Raw genomic sequence first — 17,155 nt, forward strand, 5'->3', positions numbered from 1 at the left:
TCATTTTACCATCCAAAAGCAATCAAAATACAAATTTCTCCCTAACAGAACCTGCTCTATGTTTAGCCTTGCCTTTTTGTTAGCCAATCCCAGAATCATGGAATTACCAGACAGATTAAAGTACTTAATGGATCAGCATTTATCCACATTTATGATACTTAAAAAAGCAAGCAACACATTATTCTAGTTTACAACCACTATCAGATCAGAAAACAGGAAACAACCTATGGCTAAAGTGTGCTAAAAACACACATAGGTTGACCAAATGAATCAAAGACCTCAGAAATAAAAAAAGCACCAAATACAGCTATGCCATCATAAACAGACCTATGAGAAATCATCAACAGATAGATGTTTCCACGTATGTAAGTGCAAGATGGAACTTTCCATGCAATACCCAGTGGTCATGCAGTAGCATTAAAGCATGGTGGAACATTAAAATGCAAAAGCATCAAGAGCACATACAATGCACATTAAAATTGTCAAATGATCACATAAAATAATACAGTCAAGATGAGCATAAATGAATGGACAAAGAAGAGGATATTACCTTTTTTTGCATTTTGCTTGTATCTTGTAATGCAAACAGCGCTGAAGAAATGATGGCTGAAGCACAAAGAAATTACCCTTAGATTGTTCTCTTCTTATCATTTAGATACTCATAGCATGACAAACTACTCTTCATAATTAAATCAGTACAAAAAGGGAACTGGGGAAGTGTGCCATAAACACAACACAGATGATCATCTTCCAAAGAAAAAGGAAACCCTTACATGCCGCAATGCTCGACGCTGAAGAATATTGTATAGCTCCACAGGTTTGCAGTAAACTGAGAGACTTTCTTCAGCTGCGACAGCCTCTTCTGCAGACAAATGGACCTGAGAATCCTGATGACACATTTGTTCTACAGTTCTAAGATGGCTACAATTACATCCAAGATTCCTGCACCATGTGCACAAAGAACAGCATAAATCAGATACAAACTCTAGCTTGAACAAACACGTTTATGAAGTTTTCACATACATAAGCATAGAAATCTTCAGTAAAAGGCTCACATTTTTTGCTAAAATTTCATTTAATTCCAACATGGGAAACTCCATGAAGGAATGACAGACCACTCTTGACACTGGCATGTTTTCCTTTTTGTGGTTCATTACTTGAGCAAAAACATCATGTTAGTTTGAGACTGCTGCATATGGCACTTCATCAACTCATTCCAGACCTATTTTGTAGTACTAAGATTGACAGCTTATGCGAGAAGGTCCTCTGAGAGGGTCAAGCTCAACCATCCAAGGAGTCCTTCATCCTTGGCCAGCTAATCTTCATAAAGGGGTTTAGGAACCGACATATTTCTCTTGTTGGCTCCATCACCTTCCTCCTTCACAATGTGTTCCAATGGGTGAACAAGAGCCACCAACATGCCTGTGGAGTGTGGAGTATTATGTGCCTGATGTATAGAATTGCAATGCCTTTTCACAGTATATACAGCAAGTTTGATGGGAACCTTTAGAAAAGACATGTTTGGCATGGATGTGTTAGGAACGGAAACCAAAGAATAAGATGATTCTGTCCTTTGATTCAAGGAAGGAAATAGCAGATCTGTAAAGAAACTAGAAGGGCTGGTTTTAAAAGTAGCTACTCTGTTTACCATCCTTTTTAGTTTTTAGGAAGACAAACCTGAGAATAACATCAGCATGAAAGTCGTAGTAGTTAATAGCTATATGATTGTGCACTATAAGAAGGCACAAACACCAATGCAATCAATATAAACCCAAGATAGATATTATTTGAAATTGGGTAAGAAACCAGCGAGAAAAAATTAATAAAGATTTTTCAGATCTGTGATAAAAAATAAAGAAAACTCAGACTTTAAAGTAGGTGTGAAAAACGATATATAAAATAAAGAAACTTTATGAAAGAAAACTAAGATAGGTAAGAATAGGGATCACAGTCAAGACAGTTTTATAACAAGTTAAGAAACTGAAATGCAATAAAAAAAAGACTGGGAAAAAGTAGAAGAAAGAGGGATGACAGAAGAAACTCAGGTAAAAAAGAGACGAAAAGATGGAAAAGGATTAGCAAAATAAAGAAGAAGAAAGATTGTGAAGGGTATGAAAGAAGAAGAAAGATTGAGAAGGATAACAATAAAGAGAAGATTAGAAGGAAGGAAAGGCTGACTGTGCCTCTTTAATTTTAGCACACTTATCATATTGCAGTCCAGCCAGGTCATCCCACTGAATCTGATACCATGCAAATTAATGGTATCATCATTGACATGAAGAAGGAGATGCATGGCAGTTGTGTTGAGAAGTCTTGAACCCTAATGCTTCATCACTAGTGAGGAGCAGAACCATAAAATTTTATTATATATTGGCTGCCCAGATGAGGCTAAAAAAAATTACAATTACATTAAGAAATAATTACAAACATGCCACTAGCGAGCAGTTGTGTTGAGGAAGTCTTGAACCTTAGAGATTCATCACTAGTGAGGAGCTGAACCATAAAATTCTATTATACAATTACATTAAGAAATAACTACAAACAAGCCACCTTGGTGACATCAAGAACAAATTTGAAAATATTACAAGAATAAGACAATAATAAAGCAAAATCACAAAGATGCCACAATGGCAAATATTGACATGGACTAACAGAGGATTCCTTTGGATCCATTTTGATATTTGGATTTAATTTGGATACTTAATCTATATCAGGTCTACATTAGACTTCGGGTTTCTTTTCCTATAAATACTGGTTATAGAGACTTTTAGAAGGGATCAAAGGTTGGATTGATTATTTACAATTATTTCCTGTGTTTTCTACTAATTTTCTTTTATTTTCAATAGATCATAGATCAGAGTACAGTAGTTTAGAGATCACAGCATAGGTTTTCACAATCCCGCTTTGGGCCATCCATGTAATGTTACCATAAGCTTTCTGCACCATTGACTGAGATTATGCTGAAGGCCCATCCACCTTAATTCTTTTATTCCTGTCGTTAAACCTTTTATTTATGTTCTTTTTCCCCCTAGACTATGTTGGATTAGTCCCAAAAAATGTGCTATACTAAGGGCAGTTAATGACATAAAGAACCACGTGAGTTGATAAGCATATCAAGGAGCTTTTTACATTTGCTATTGTGGATAAGGAACAATAAATGCAATAAAAAAAGTGCAGTGTAAAGAGAAACAAAAACAAAAAAAATAAAATATGAACATGGACCATACTAAGTGGATAATAGATGTAAGTTAATCAAGCTATTAACAATTAAAAATGTTTAATAAAGCAGAAACCACAATAAAGGCTCAAATAGTATCACAGTGAAAGCATGAAATAACTCCAATTGAAAGAAAGGAATATACGTTGTTTCATGGACCACCAAGGGTAGGCCAGGCATTTTGACACAAGAGATTCCAGACACAAGATAAACTCATAGCTCCAATAAGCCTCCCAAGAATTCAACCGCTAGCAGGTGAATGGCACAAACTTCCTGCATCAAACCTACAAAGTTTTTAACGTATTTCCAATTAAACAATTAAGAGTTGCCTGAGCCTATCCAGACATTAACAATCATTAGCAACATAAGGGTTAGACAGAAAAATAAACAAAACTAATCATTGTCAGAGCCCTTGATTTTACGAGTGTTAAAGGAAACACCCACAGAATATGTGCAGTAACATGCATTATAAACACCAATAATGGATGCAATAAGAACCAAAACAACATTTTTATGATTTTAACTATAGACATCTAGATGCTGCTCCCAAAGCATATAGCGCTTTGAACTTATATTTATAGGGGTGTCCTCCAAGCTCTTCATTTACATCATCTTCATCATCACCTTCTTTCTGTAGTCTGATTGGTTTATAGCGTATACGCAATCACTCACCTTTCATTCTACTTATATTTGACCTTTTTTTCTTTTTTGACTAATGAAGGCGAGCCTTTGATCAAGTTAGTTATGTTGCTTATTGACATTAGTACCCTGATGATTCCAAAGATAAATGCCTATTTAAAACACCTTTGCCTGAACTTGATGCTGATATACTGCTGCATGTCAATTAGATGAAATACTAAAATGTGAATGAGAGCTCATCCACAATATTATAAAAACACTAAATTTGCAAAACCCACATAAAAACGAGCTTCCGCTCCAATTGATAATCCAATAGGCACCAAATAATAAAATGTAAAACCCCAAAGTCATCCCCAATTATCACCGATTCTGGACCAAAATATGCTAAACAAGTGACAATCAACGCCAAGGCTGTCACTTAAAAACCCGTTAAAACTTTACGACTGTCAAAGCAACCAAACAGAAACCTAATAAACAAAACTGTGCGCCGAAAAATCGAAAATTCGTCGCTAAACCCGAAAAAAACAAAAAAACTGAGTTTATACGATACGCATTAAGAATCTAAAGAGAAAGTAGCGAGTGAAACGGATACAAAATTGCTATTATAATCAAATAATTCACTAAAAGAAAGACAAGAAAATAACGGAGGAAGGAGAAGGAAAAGGAAAAATCGTACCTTTGCCCTAGCTCGCAATTGGGAGTGTTCATATTTTGCTGAATGTCGGGAAGAGGAAGAAATTCGGGGATTTAGTCCCGCCTCCCTATTTGTAGTCGAGGGGCATAGAAAGAGAGGGGCGCTCCTCGAAACCCGCCGTTCAAAGGAAGCAGATCAGGTCATGCTGAAAATGAGCGTTTTTGCTCATGCGGACATCGTGGCCGTCTGTTTTCATTTTGGATGAATGCCACGTGGTTTCGTTGACTTTTGAACTTTTTAAAATGCAAATCGGATGGCCACGATGTCAGCATGAGCAAAAACGCTCATTTTCAGCATGACCTGATCTGCTTCCCCGTTCAAAGAGCTCTCCTTCTCTCACTTCACGCGCACTGATTGCATGAGCCCTTGGCTCGTTTATCTTGGAAGCGGTGAAATTTAGAACCGTTAATCTTTCTAGAACCGACGGACAGGAACCTTTTCCGAAATCGACGTTCGACAAATAAGGCGGTTAGATTTTCTGAAACGATCGACGGTGGAAAACGCCTCGCAATGGGCGCTTTGTTTGTGAGTACTCCGTGCCTGCTTTTGGTGGATCGCACGTTTGGTTGCAGGCATTCATCACATCAGCTGTGAGTTCGGGTCGGGTCCAAGCGTGAGGGACCTTTTTTGGGTCTCGGACTGTTCTACTTCTGGCAAATTCACCGGGCCCAGCACCGTTTCAGAACAATATGGATATAAACCAAAGTCAACCTTTTCGCAGGTGGCATCTGCAGGAGGAAAATGGGAAGTATTCGAGATTGTTGATCATTGTTAGGGATGTCAATGGATTGGATTTGGGTTGGATATCCAGCTAATTTCAAATCTAAGCCTGAACGATATACAATCTGATGGATAATCCAACACGATAACATACTATACATATTTGATTAATCAATCAAAACTGGATCCAGTTATTACTTTTCCCCATCTTACTCTAAGAATCTGGTTTCTAATAGATTAGATCCGAATCCAATTAAGCGGTACAGCAACGCCTGGTTCTAAACCAAATCTGGCATGTTTTACTTCCACAAAGACCATTGGAAACGTGAACATTGCTCTTTTATCTCTTATTAAAGCAAAACATAAAAAGCACACCCTAGAAGGGCTCCATACACCGGGCTAGGTTGGTTGGGTTGACGTATTCAATTTGAATGAAGTTGCAAGTTCCATACTTGCGGTATGCATCCCTTGTTGCTGCAAGGTCGAAGTCGATGGAAATGATCTTAAGTGGATAGAGACAGCATATCAGGTACCATCACATTGCACACTTTAACGTGCCACTGCACCTGATCCACCCTTCATCTTCTCATGGATCCCACAACTGACAAGCTGCACCCCATAGATGGAGGGTAGCTAGGTGCCGTGCAGCGGCACACTCAAAGTGTGCAATGTGATTGTGTTTTATCCGTCCAGGTGGATGGGGGAGTATTGGCAGAGTTTCACACTGTGTACACCAAAACAGAGCTACATTCAGTGTGTGTTTTACTCCATGTCCAAGTTATGACAGAACAACTTGCTCAGAATGAACAGGACACACTATCCAGTTGGTCTTGGACATAATTTTTTTTTCAAAAGTGTAGCATCCCCATCTTTCCAAGGAGGGGTCGGTACAGAAAAACAGTTTTCTGCTCATCCTGCGGACGTGTGGAACAACATGTCTGTTGTTTGATAGCGGGTGTGTGATGTACGGGATGCGCAATCAAATGCACCCTCAATGTGGCACCTGGCAGTGATTTTTCCCAGTTATTAAAACACACACGACTCTAACTCTGTATCTCTTAGTGGTGGGCATCAGACCAGCCCGGCCTGGCCCCGTCCTGTTTAGGGCTCACTTCATCGGGTTTTAAGTGCAGCCCAGCTCAGAGATGGCACAGCCCATTTATTAATAGGCTGGGTTTAAGACCGGTTCTTAAGAGGCTCGGGTTTGAAGAGCAATTAGTTTTGAATAAAGTTCATAAATTAATTCAGGTAATACAACAATCAATGAATTAAATGAAAATTTAATGCACCCATTTAATTATCTTTCTATTTTTCATATAATCACTACAACTAATTAGGTAAATAGTAATAGTTACCAAGTTACTATGCAACCAGCTACGAAAAAATTAACAAGGTAGCTCAGGCCCATCGGGCTGGCATGGTAGTCCGTGGGCTGACCCGAGCCGGCTCATGTATATAACGGGTCTTGTTTGGGCTAGACAGCTAACGATTCAGGGCGTAAAACCTTTACCCAAACTCAGCCCATGGTGGACAAGGTCGGCTTGGCCCACCGAGCGGCCCAGCTCCATTGCCCACCCCTATTCTCCCAGAATTGTTGACATAGATTTTATTGGTTATTGGGCTCTATACTCCAAAATGTGGTTTTTCTTTCTGCTCATAGGACACCAACAAAATCCAAAATCGTTGCTATGGATTGTATTTACGTGCTCAGCATTGAAGATGTGAGCACTGGAGCTTTTGAGATCGACCCTATCGCTGTAGGTGGGCTGCTTATGAATCATATGATAACCATGCATGTTCTGAAGGAAAGGTGCACTTGTACTAGAAAAGCACTGTAGCTTCCCATGCTTAGCATCAGGGCCATCTAGTTCCACCAGGGAGCCGAGCCAGGATTGTAAACTAGGGTGGGCATAAATGCAAAGTAAAAAAATATTTATTAATGATATGTTTCAAAAAACCAAATCAAAACCATATTTTTTTATGAATGCCATAAATTATTCATTTATACTAATTGATAACAAAATCTAAATATTTTAACCGTAATTAAATCACACAATATTTATGGATTCATGTCTAATGATAATTAAAATAAAAAACACCAAAAACCCTAAAACTATAAACTACAAATTTGCATCATTCTAAAAAAACAAATTAAACCCATAATTACTACAAACAATATAAATTATGCATTTATGCCAAGTGATAAAAAATGTTAATATTTTAACGAAAATCATATCTCAAAATATTCATATATTCATGTTGTTGACAACTCCAACCTCATATCCCATTTCTCTCACCGCTCCCATCACCTCTCTCATCTCCTCAACAACTGCTCTCAAACACAGCCTTAGTGAAGATAGACATTTAAGAAATCCTTATGTGCAGGGTTTTTTTGGCGATTAAAAAATCAATGGTGAACACAACACAATTTTCTGACTTAAAAATCATATTTTTTGCTTAAAAAATATGATCCAAGGGTTTATTCTTATTAAATCGACAATGATGAATCCATCTATAAGGTCATATATGATCATATTCAGTGTTGCCTATTCTGTCCCAAACCTCAGTAATCAGAAAGCTAACTTTCCACGTGCCTCAATGGATTGAGCAACTTCTGTAGAGTTTGAGCAGGCTTTTTAGTTTTTATTTTTTCCGTCGGGCTTCTGGTTAGGGACAAAAAACTGAAAAGTTTTCATAGTTCTAATAGCCAATCTGTGACCTGTTAGAGGTTGTTCTTTATAAGATGGTTGCTCTATGAAAGGTTGCATCTCTTAGCGCTCAACTGAAGGCATTTGTGCCGTGTTAAATCACTGCATGTTGTAGAAAAAACGTTTCTTGATTATAATCCATGTGATTTTGGAGACTTTCATTTTATTACTGTTGTCATTATGTTTTTTGCACTGGGCAATTCCTAGAAACTACTTTTTTTGTTGAACTTAAATAGAATGGCTGAGTGCCACTAGTTTGTGTTGTATCAGTGAATCTCTTTACATTGATTTCCTCCAAAATCCATAATCAAAAGGAAAATCCAGAGTGGTTATACACAATTACATATTGTTGAACTGCAATAGAATGGTTTTAACTGCCACTAGTCTGTCATATCACTGAACGGCTTCACATTGATTTTCTCTAAAATCCATAATAGGAAAATCCAGTGGTTATATATATTTCTCTCTCTTCATTGTTTATGAGTTTTTTCCTACAATGATTTGCAGATTGCTAATAACTCGCTGCTTTCTCTTCTCATGCCAGCATCCTTGCTGTTTCACATCATATCTGAATAGATTACTCATGAATTAATCTAACATATTGTGTTTATGTGAGGTTTTGGTTGAAATTGGTCCAAATCGCCTTTCTACTCTAAGAGGAACATTAGCACGATCAGACTTAACTAGTGATATGCACGCTGCTAAGATTTTTCAAGTCCAGGAGATTCTCATGTTTAGTTCATTGTGCAATAGCAGGAAAATCATTCTTGTTTCTTCTGACTGGTACTCAGTTTAGGTGGGAAAGTCCAACTTACCTTTTAATTCCAAGATGGACCTAAACAGATATTGAGTATGAATCGGCTGCATCATTTTTGCCCTGAGCTCAGTGTTCACACTTCAAAGGGGTTAATCTTCTTATCCCTTTTTATAGTGGGGGGTCATTATTACATGAAAAAACCACACCCAAGATCGGAGACCAGGCTGCGCTGGTCTTAGCCAGAACACACCTACAGTTGATGTCTTGGCACCGTAAAAAACCTCACGGACACCCTCACTCGAACCCCAGGGAGCCTCCTGTCTTGACTTGTGGAAGGGCCCCCCATATGGATCACTTTGCTTTTGACAGACAATTCACCAAAATGTTAGAGCTGATCCATGTAGGAGCAAATGTTGAAGAGAACAAGAAAAGCCAAGTAGAAGGCTCCCCAGGAAGCCTTGGCAGAGCAGGCATTGATAACCACCAACTCATTGACTGAATCGGCAGGCAATGAAAACCTCGCCACTTCATTTTCTTCTGATGCTGTCACTGATCAAGAATAGTGTGAAAAGTTAGTTGGATCAGCACATCAACATTTGTTTTGTTTCTGCAAATTCAAATCTGCCATGTTCTTGTATGATCAGACATGTATGATTAAAGTCCAGATTGTTATACAGGTGGTAAAGGAATTGTTCTGGGTGGTTCTTAATTGTTTTTTATTTTCCACTTTACAGGTCTTGTTCACATCTACTGTACAGTGTGCATTTGATGCAATGAAGAGATTGCATTTAACAGGAGAACATCAACGTATATTTTGTGCACCAAAAAGCTAATTACACCACAAAATACTGAATGAGATTGCATTCGCTCAGTGTTTTCTCTTATGCTTATTATTTTCATTTTCATCTGTATGCAGAATTAGTAGAAGCAGAGTATCAATCAATTCAAGCAGCAGCTCAACCAAATGCAATTTTCTTGATCTCTTCAACACTCTAAATGGTTTTCATTAAATGTGAGTGATACTAGGATCACTTTCCAAAAGGGGCAGGAGGGAAAACTTAATGTGATTTTAATGAGAAAAGTCTGGCCCTTGCCTAAAATTCCTACTTGACATCAAATTCAGTTATGCGGTGATTAAGAAACCATCTTAAGGTGGCTCCAGAGCATAAACAGAGGGCTTTCCTGTAGTAAATACTATATTGCGGTACATCTTCAATGAAAATATGTATAGACAGAAGTTCTTTCTTTACAACAACAACAACAACAACTACGCCTTCATCCCAAAACAATTGGGGTCAGCGATATGAACCAAAAAAGAAATTCATTTTGGGTCTTCCACATGAATCCTTTTCCTCCAATCATTTCTATCCAACGCCATGTCCTCGGTGAGGTTCAAAGCATTCATATCCTTTCCTATCATCTCCATCCAAGTCTTCCTAGGCCTACCCCGACCTCTTTTAACTAATATATTTTCCCATTTCTCCAACCTTCTAACTGGAGCATCATTAGGCCTTCGCCGAATATGTCCAAACCACCGTAAACGATTCTCTCGCATCTTATTTTCAATGGGTGCAACACCTACCTTCTTACGTATCTCTTCGTTCCGAATCTTATCTTTTATTGTATTTCCACACATCCATCTAAGCATCCGCATCTCAGCTACACTCATTTTTTGAATATGATGTCTCTTGGCAGCCCAACATTCCGTACCATATAGTAAAGCGGGTCTAATAGTCGTCCTATAAAACTTTCTCTTCAACCGCAATGGCATTCTACGATCGCACAGCACTCCAGTAGCACTTTTCCATTTCATCCACCCAACCTTTATCCTATGATTTACATCTCCATCAATTTCTCCATACTTTTGAATGATGGATCCCAAATATTTGAAATAATCATTCACCGGTATATCTTGCTCACCAAGCTTCACTACACTCCCATCACTACTTCGTTGCTTACTAAACCGACATTCCATATATTCAGTCTTACTCTTACTCAACTTAAAACCTCTAGCTTCCAATGTCTGTCTCCATAATTCTATCTTAGCATTAACCCCAGCTCTAGACTCATCAATCAAAACAATATCATCAGGAAACAACATACACCACGGTACATTTTCTTGAATTGATCTCGTAAGCTCATCCATCACTATCGCAAATAGGAAAGGGCTTAAAGCAGATCCTTGATGTAACCCAACCGTTATCGGAAAATTGGTTGTCACCCCTCCACAAGTGCGGACATTGGTTACTACTCCTTCATACATATCTTTAATTATACTAATATACTTGAGAGAAACACCTTTCTTCATCATTGTCCACCAGAGAACGTCCCTAGGTACTCTATCGTATGCCTTCTCTAAATCAATAAAAACCATATGCAAATCTTTGTTCCTCTCTCTATATCTTTCAATAAGTTGTCTAAGAAGATGTATAGCTTCCATAGTTGATCTTCCAGGCATAAAACCAAATTGATTCTCCGATATCATGACAACCTTCCTCAACCTAGACTCAATCACCCTCTCCCAAAGTTTCATAGTATGACTCATGAGTTTTATACCACGATAGTTTGTGCAATCTTGTATATCACCCTTATTCTTATATAAAGGCACCAAAGTACTCTTCCTCCACTCATTAGTCATCTTATTTGTTCGCCAAATCAAGTTAAAAAGATTTGTCAACCATTCTAAACTTTTCTCTCCCAAGCATTTCCAAGCCTCAATAGGTATACCATCTGGGCCAACTGCCCTTCTTGATTTCATTTTCTTCACAGCCTCTGCAATTTCTTTCTTTTGAATCTTGCGCATGAAGTCACGATTTATCTCATGAAAAGGAATGGAGAAGTCTCCAAGATCTTGAGCATGACTATCATTAAATAGCTTATCAAAATAATCTTTCCATCTCTCCTTAATCTCCTCATCTTTGACTAAAACCCTTTGCGTTTCATCTTTGATACATCTAACCATGACTAAAAACCCATTAAAGCAGAAGTTCTTTCTTTAATTCATAAAATTCAAATTATTACAGTTTCACGTGCTTCTGATCCACACAATGTCAATAAATGCCAAAATTCAAATGCAAAGCAAAAGAGCACTCTATGACCACCATGCACCTAAAGTAATGGTGTAGCAGCAGATAGCAACGAGCATGCTCGATTTGGCTGCAGTTACTTGTGAGGCTTCATTTTAGGCCTTATTTCAATCCCTTCAAGTACTAGCCCAATCTTCCAATGGCCACCCAACTCCGTCAAACCAAACTCCACATTTCCAACCTCGTCATCTGTGGAGAACTCCCCAATTTCAACCTCCATCCATTCACCATCACTCTCTCTTTGGTGCAGATCACTCGGCGGGGGCACGAGAACCGGCCGCGAGGTCACCCCTTGCCCACGGGCCCTGAAGCTCAGGAACCTTCCGAACGCACGCCTGTATGTAGGAAGTGGTGCAGTCTCGCTGCGTTTTTCTGAATATATGAAGGCTTCACGTTTGGAGACGTGACCGCTGTCGCATGCGCTAACAGAAAGCTCGGCAGGATGCGAGTGAAAACCAACTGAATGGTCATTGTGCTTCAAGATGAAATATGCAGCATACTGTGTAAGTGGTGAAAGTTCAGTGGCTTTGATGGAACCACGGATCTCCAACCAGCAGACTTCCAAGAGTTCAGCCACTTCAGAAAACCTACAGACAGGAAGACGATGTTCAGCACGAGTACCATGTGCACAACAAGCCCGTTTCCTCTTTCTATTTTGATGCATATGTTCCAGCATTCAGTGCAAGAGATGCATGACCCAATGAGGCCATAGCTTGAGTTCAAGCCTGAGAGACTCATCACCAGTGTTTACATAACCAAACAAATGCTCACTAGTGGACCGGGGTGGGGGCAGAGGACAAGGACTCCACTCCCGCCCTCCTCAAAATCCTGCCCTCCATCTTCGAATGGGTTTTTATTTTAACTTTCATCCCTGGTTCCAAACGGGACTAGGCAGAGCGGGGCCCGTTTCTCCTCGGTCCATTGCCATCCCTAAAGAAGGATTGGTGACGGGGCGGGGCGGGGCAGGGCAAGGCAGGAATTGGAACGGGAATGGGAAAGCGTAAGTCTATCCCAGAACGAGTTTTTATTTTAACCTTCATCCCCACTTCCATTCCCGTTGCATGTCTTCCATCCCTTGTCGAAACCGGACGAGGTGGAGCGGGGCCCCGTTTCCCATCAGTCCACTGCCAGGGTGTGAAAAGGGACTTGTATCCATTCTTGTTGCAGCAAAAACCCTGGCTCAGAGTCACAGCCCCCTTTAGGCTTAACCACAACACACGAAGGATCAAGGCAGAACGAACAATCGTGAATCAACCTAACCATAACCATGTGAGCATGGCCACTGGCGAGGTACAAACTCATAAATACTTGCGTGTACCACTATCTGTTTTTACTTGCGGGGTTCTGACTCTGGTGTCCGGCTCAAATGGAATGCAAGAGAACGGATCTCATCCTCTGAAATTTGATGGGATCCGTCCTGCATTCAATCTTAACCGTCCAGTCAACGGCTAGGATTTAGATCACATTCTCGCTTGGATGCAGATGTGGACTAGTGCTAGCCGTCCAAATGCATCAATTGAACGGCTAAGATCAACATAGATTTTTGGACATCGTACGTTAGAGAAGATTGAGTCATTTTTGTGTAACATACTTGCGTCCCATTTTGTATGTGGAATGTGGGCACACCGCCCTCAATTCAAATGTACCGTCAAGGTGGAGCACTTATTAGTTCGTTTTTAAATGGCCAATAAGGGGCGCACAAGGGTAAAGAAAGCAAAGGGATAAGCTCAGAAGCAGGAAGAGACTCTCCTGGGGTAAGGGGTACCCAAGGGTTTGCATAGTTGGAAAGGCGATCTTAAGTACGGCAGGCTGAGCCAGTGGAACCAGGTCTCTGGTTTTCTCCTCCTTCACGGAGAGAAAAAGTCGCCAAGAATGGCATTGAAACTATTTAAAACAAAAGTACACGTGTCACTAAATCAAGATTGACCACCATGTCTGTGAGAAACTTATAGGCCATAAAGTAAAAAAAAAAAAACGCCACTGTCACTGATCAAGGCTACACGCACCGGGAAGTAGGGGTGTCAAAGGGTCGGGTTTGGTTAGAAACCAAGTGAAACCAGACTTGACCCCGACTTTCAGGTATGGTATAAAGTCTGAACCTGAGTTTAATTAGACTCATTATAAGAAAAACCATGGACCCGATAAGAACTACACGAAGGAGACCCGAGACATACCCAGTAGAATACCATTTTTTTATCATTTTTAAATTGAAAATTTGTAGGCCTTAATCGGAAATCAGGTAGTCTGGTATAAAATTTCACAAACTATACCTAGATTCATGTATTAATCTGACGTTCGAGTCCTAACCCGGGTCTTAATCGAGTCTTCTTATTTATCAGTTATCACCATACCCCGACCCTACCCCCTACCGGGAAGGACAAAGATAAAGAAGTAAAAAATCAGAGAAAACTGAACGTAATGCATACCTAGAGTCGGGTAGGGGAATCCACCTCCAATATCGATCGTCTTCGCCCCACACGATGTATAGCTCTCTCGCTGATAGCACGAAGCATTTCTTACCACTCGACTTCTCAAGCGAGAAACTCTGCATTTAGAGTTAACCAACACCTCAAGTCACGGTACTCATACATCTTAAAGATGATAACCGCACTCTCTTGACATGCCACTTATTGTTTTGTTTTGTTTTGTTTTTTTGAATTTATAACTTAAGAAACCGCACCCTCACTCGGCACGAAGACCTGGTTGAGCTAGCTCAGCTTGCAGGTACTGCCATACCTGCAAGTGCTGGCAGCGTAAAAGTCCGAAGCTAGGACCCCTGCCCCTGGGCCTATGCTAAGCATTGGCTTGCGCAGAAGGGCGATGCCCACGAGAATAGAACCTTGACTGCTCGCCAAGGCCCCGATCCCACTACGCCAACCTTCTCTTGGTGCGACATGCCACTTAGGGCCCGTTTGCTTGTCACCGAAAGTGGGTGTTTTATGCAGAAACGCATCACCGGCGTACATTTTCGCAGAGCCAAAAATGTGCAAGCAAACATGAGAATGAGGATTTGCCTCGATGGGCGTGCAGAAATACACGCACGACCCCTTTTCCAGGGAAAGTGTTCCCGAGGGGGGTTCCGATTCTGTTTACGCCGAAAAGGTGCGGCTGCTTCCTCTTCCGTGACATCAAAGAGCCCTTACACGAACTATTTACTTAATAGGCAAGTAAACCAACCAAACAATCGTATACGTACGGTTCTTGGTGTTAAAAGGTCTCGGTTCAGATTGAAAACATTGTTTATTCCTCAATACTTTTTTTTTCACTTTTTATCTGGCCAATTTGTCATCTTCCTTGCCGTGTCTAAGATTCTCATCCTTTGCTTTCATTCATTTTTTTTTTTCACACGTCTTTCGTGTATATCCATCAAAATATCTAAAAAATTTGGTAAAATTTAGATGCTATATAAGTCATTGATTTTTACATTTCTTAAAAAACATAAAACATAGAAAATCTCTTGTTAGGAAAGAATGTTTCCTAAAAAAGTGCTTTTTAGAAAAAAAAAACTCTTTAAAAAATCAGAAAATTCTGTACGATTTTTTTGTTTTGCATCACTTTTTCTGCATTTTTCTCGCTTCCCAACGTACCCTTGGGGCGATGCACTATTAAACCTCCAACGTGTCAACTCTATGTTCTCACTAATGACCAGCGGCCCGCCCCTCGCGGACCCACCCATCAGACGAGCAGAAACAGTTCGTCGGCCCTTCATTCGCACCCAAACTCCACCGACTCAAGACATTCGAGCCTCGCTGCGCCAGCTCAATCGAGTTTGACCGAAAAGCCTTGCTAGTCAAAGGACCCAAGGCTTCGTCGTCCCGCCGCTCGCCTCAGTCAACTCGACCGGGGATTGGGCGACCAAGCCCACCCCAACCAAAGCTCGCGCGCGCCTCTATGGTTTAAGCTATTCTCATCCACGATAAATCACTCGACAGAGATGCCCCTATTCAACCCCAAACCTCCCAAGCAGTTTAAACCCCAAACCTATGGGCGATTTCATCATAAGAACAGTCAAAGGCTAAGATCGTCACCCTTTCTCCTCCCACCTACCGAACAAAAACAGGAGAGAGAGAGAAAGACGGCCTTACTCTTGTGCCGGAGTCGATGATGAGAGGGGAGGAGCAGAGGTGGAAGAAGAGATCCTTCTTGGAGGAGAAATCGATCGGAGAGACGGACCGAGACAGAAGTTGCAGGTAGTCCGGCGGGAGCATCCTCTCCCAGACGTAGTCGGAGTCCGCGGCCGATCGTAAACTCGACGAGACGGCCGACGACCGGCAGACATCCCTCGGCGTCGTCAGGGAGAGGATGTGGGAGATGCAATTCTCGGGCAGGTCGGAGATCGACGGAATCCACGCCTTCGCTGTCGCCATTTCCCTTCTCGGTGACTGGCTTTTCACAGTTTGACCACGGACAGAGTTTTTCTCTCGGGGATTCCAATCGTCAACAAATATAGAAGCGAGATGTTAGTAGTGCACCTGTTAATCATAAATATTACGATAATGCCAAGAGGTCGGTAACCAACCAAATCTGAATAAGTTAAAAGAGTATTACATTCAATTAATATTTCGGATTCGGATTTGTAACGTGATTTCAAATCTGAATCCCATGAACGTCTGTCTGGTTAGTGTATATCCCAGTAGCTGGTTGTTTGGATATCTTTGAATGTGGCCATCTTCCTGGTAGGCAGGTTCCTACAATAATGACTAAGACATAATTGGATCTAGCTCAACCAGAATCTTAGAATAGGATTTAGACGTTGTCAGACGTCACCTCTGTAACAAATATCGCGAGATTTTTATAAAAATCTTGGTATAATATCGCAAAAAATTGTCTGAAAGTATAAAACCGTAATTTATCTTGAGATTTTCAAACCGTGACAAATATCGTGATATTTATAATTTTTTTAGATATTTAACATTAAACCCCCTAGATTTTTTTTTAAATGTGCTTTATTTATATTTTTTATAAAAAATATTTTTGTTATATTTTAAATTTAATTTTAATTGCCGAGATTTTGCCAAAAAAATACGAGATTTATGAAAATTTTCAAAATCTCACGAGTTTTTTTACTCTTAAGATTTTTGCCGTTTTTAACTTTTGTCACCATGGGTCAGACATTGGGGAATGTATTTGCTGCACTCATTTTTTTTTTTAAAGGCAAGCTAGAGTTAGAGGCAGACCCCTACCAGTTATACAATGATACTTTGGGATTCGAATTTGCAACTTCCCAACACAAGGTAACGTGCACTATGCTCCTACCAGACAAACGGATCCCCCGTTGATACTACAACCTCTAGTAGAAACAGACCATGTTTGTGAGAAATTTTTGATCTTGAT

The 17,155-nt window shown here is 40.1% G+C and overlaps 1 protein-coding gene across 5 annotated transcripts in view; it reads right to left on the bottom strand.

Moving 5' to 3' along the window:
* The window catches only part of LOC149813941 (polycomb group protein EMBRYONIC FLOWER 2-like), a 49,823-nt gene extending 33,398 nt beyond the window's left edge, over nt 1-16,425 (bottom strand). Inside the window, exons 1-5 of one of the 5 annotated variants that reach the window (XM_089992422.1) lie at nt 16,370-16,425; nt 15,907-16,293; nt 14,248-14,366; nt 774-942; nt 551-606 (exon numbers count right to left, since the gene is read on the bottom strand). In XM_089992422.1, coding sequence (XP_089848548.1) covers nt 551-606; nt 774-942; nt 14,248-14,366; nt 15,907-16,188 — 626 coding nt within the window. In that variant the 5' untranslated portion in view covers nt 16,189-16,293; nt 16,370-16,425. Of the gene's footprint in view, nt 1-550; nt 607-773; nt 943-3,362; nt 3,836-4,532; nt 4,678-14,247; nt 14,367-15,906; nt 16,294-16,369 lie in introns of those variants that run through there. The other 4 variants (XM_089992423.1, XM_089992426.1, XM_089992424.1 and 1 more) reach the window with 4 other exon arrangements.
* Between the last annotated feature and the right edge of the window lie 730 nt (nt 16,426-17,155).

Source organism: Nuphar pumila, chromosome 16 (assembly GCF_984573655.1).
Source record: "Nuphar pumila chromosome 16, dmNupPumi1.hap1.1, whole genome shotgun sequence".
Lineage (NCBI taxonomy): Eukaryota > Viridiplantae > Streptophyta > Magnoliopsida > Nymphaeales > Nymphaeaceae > Nuphar > Nuphar pumila.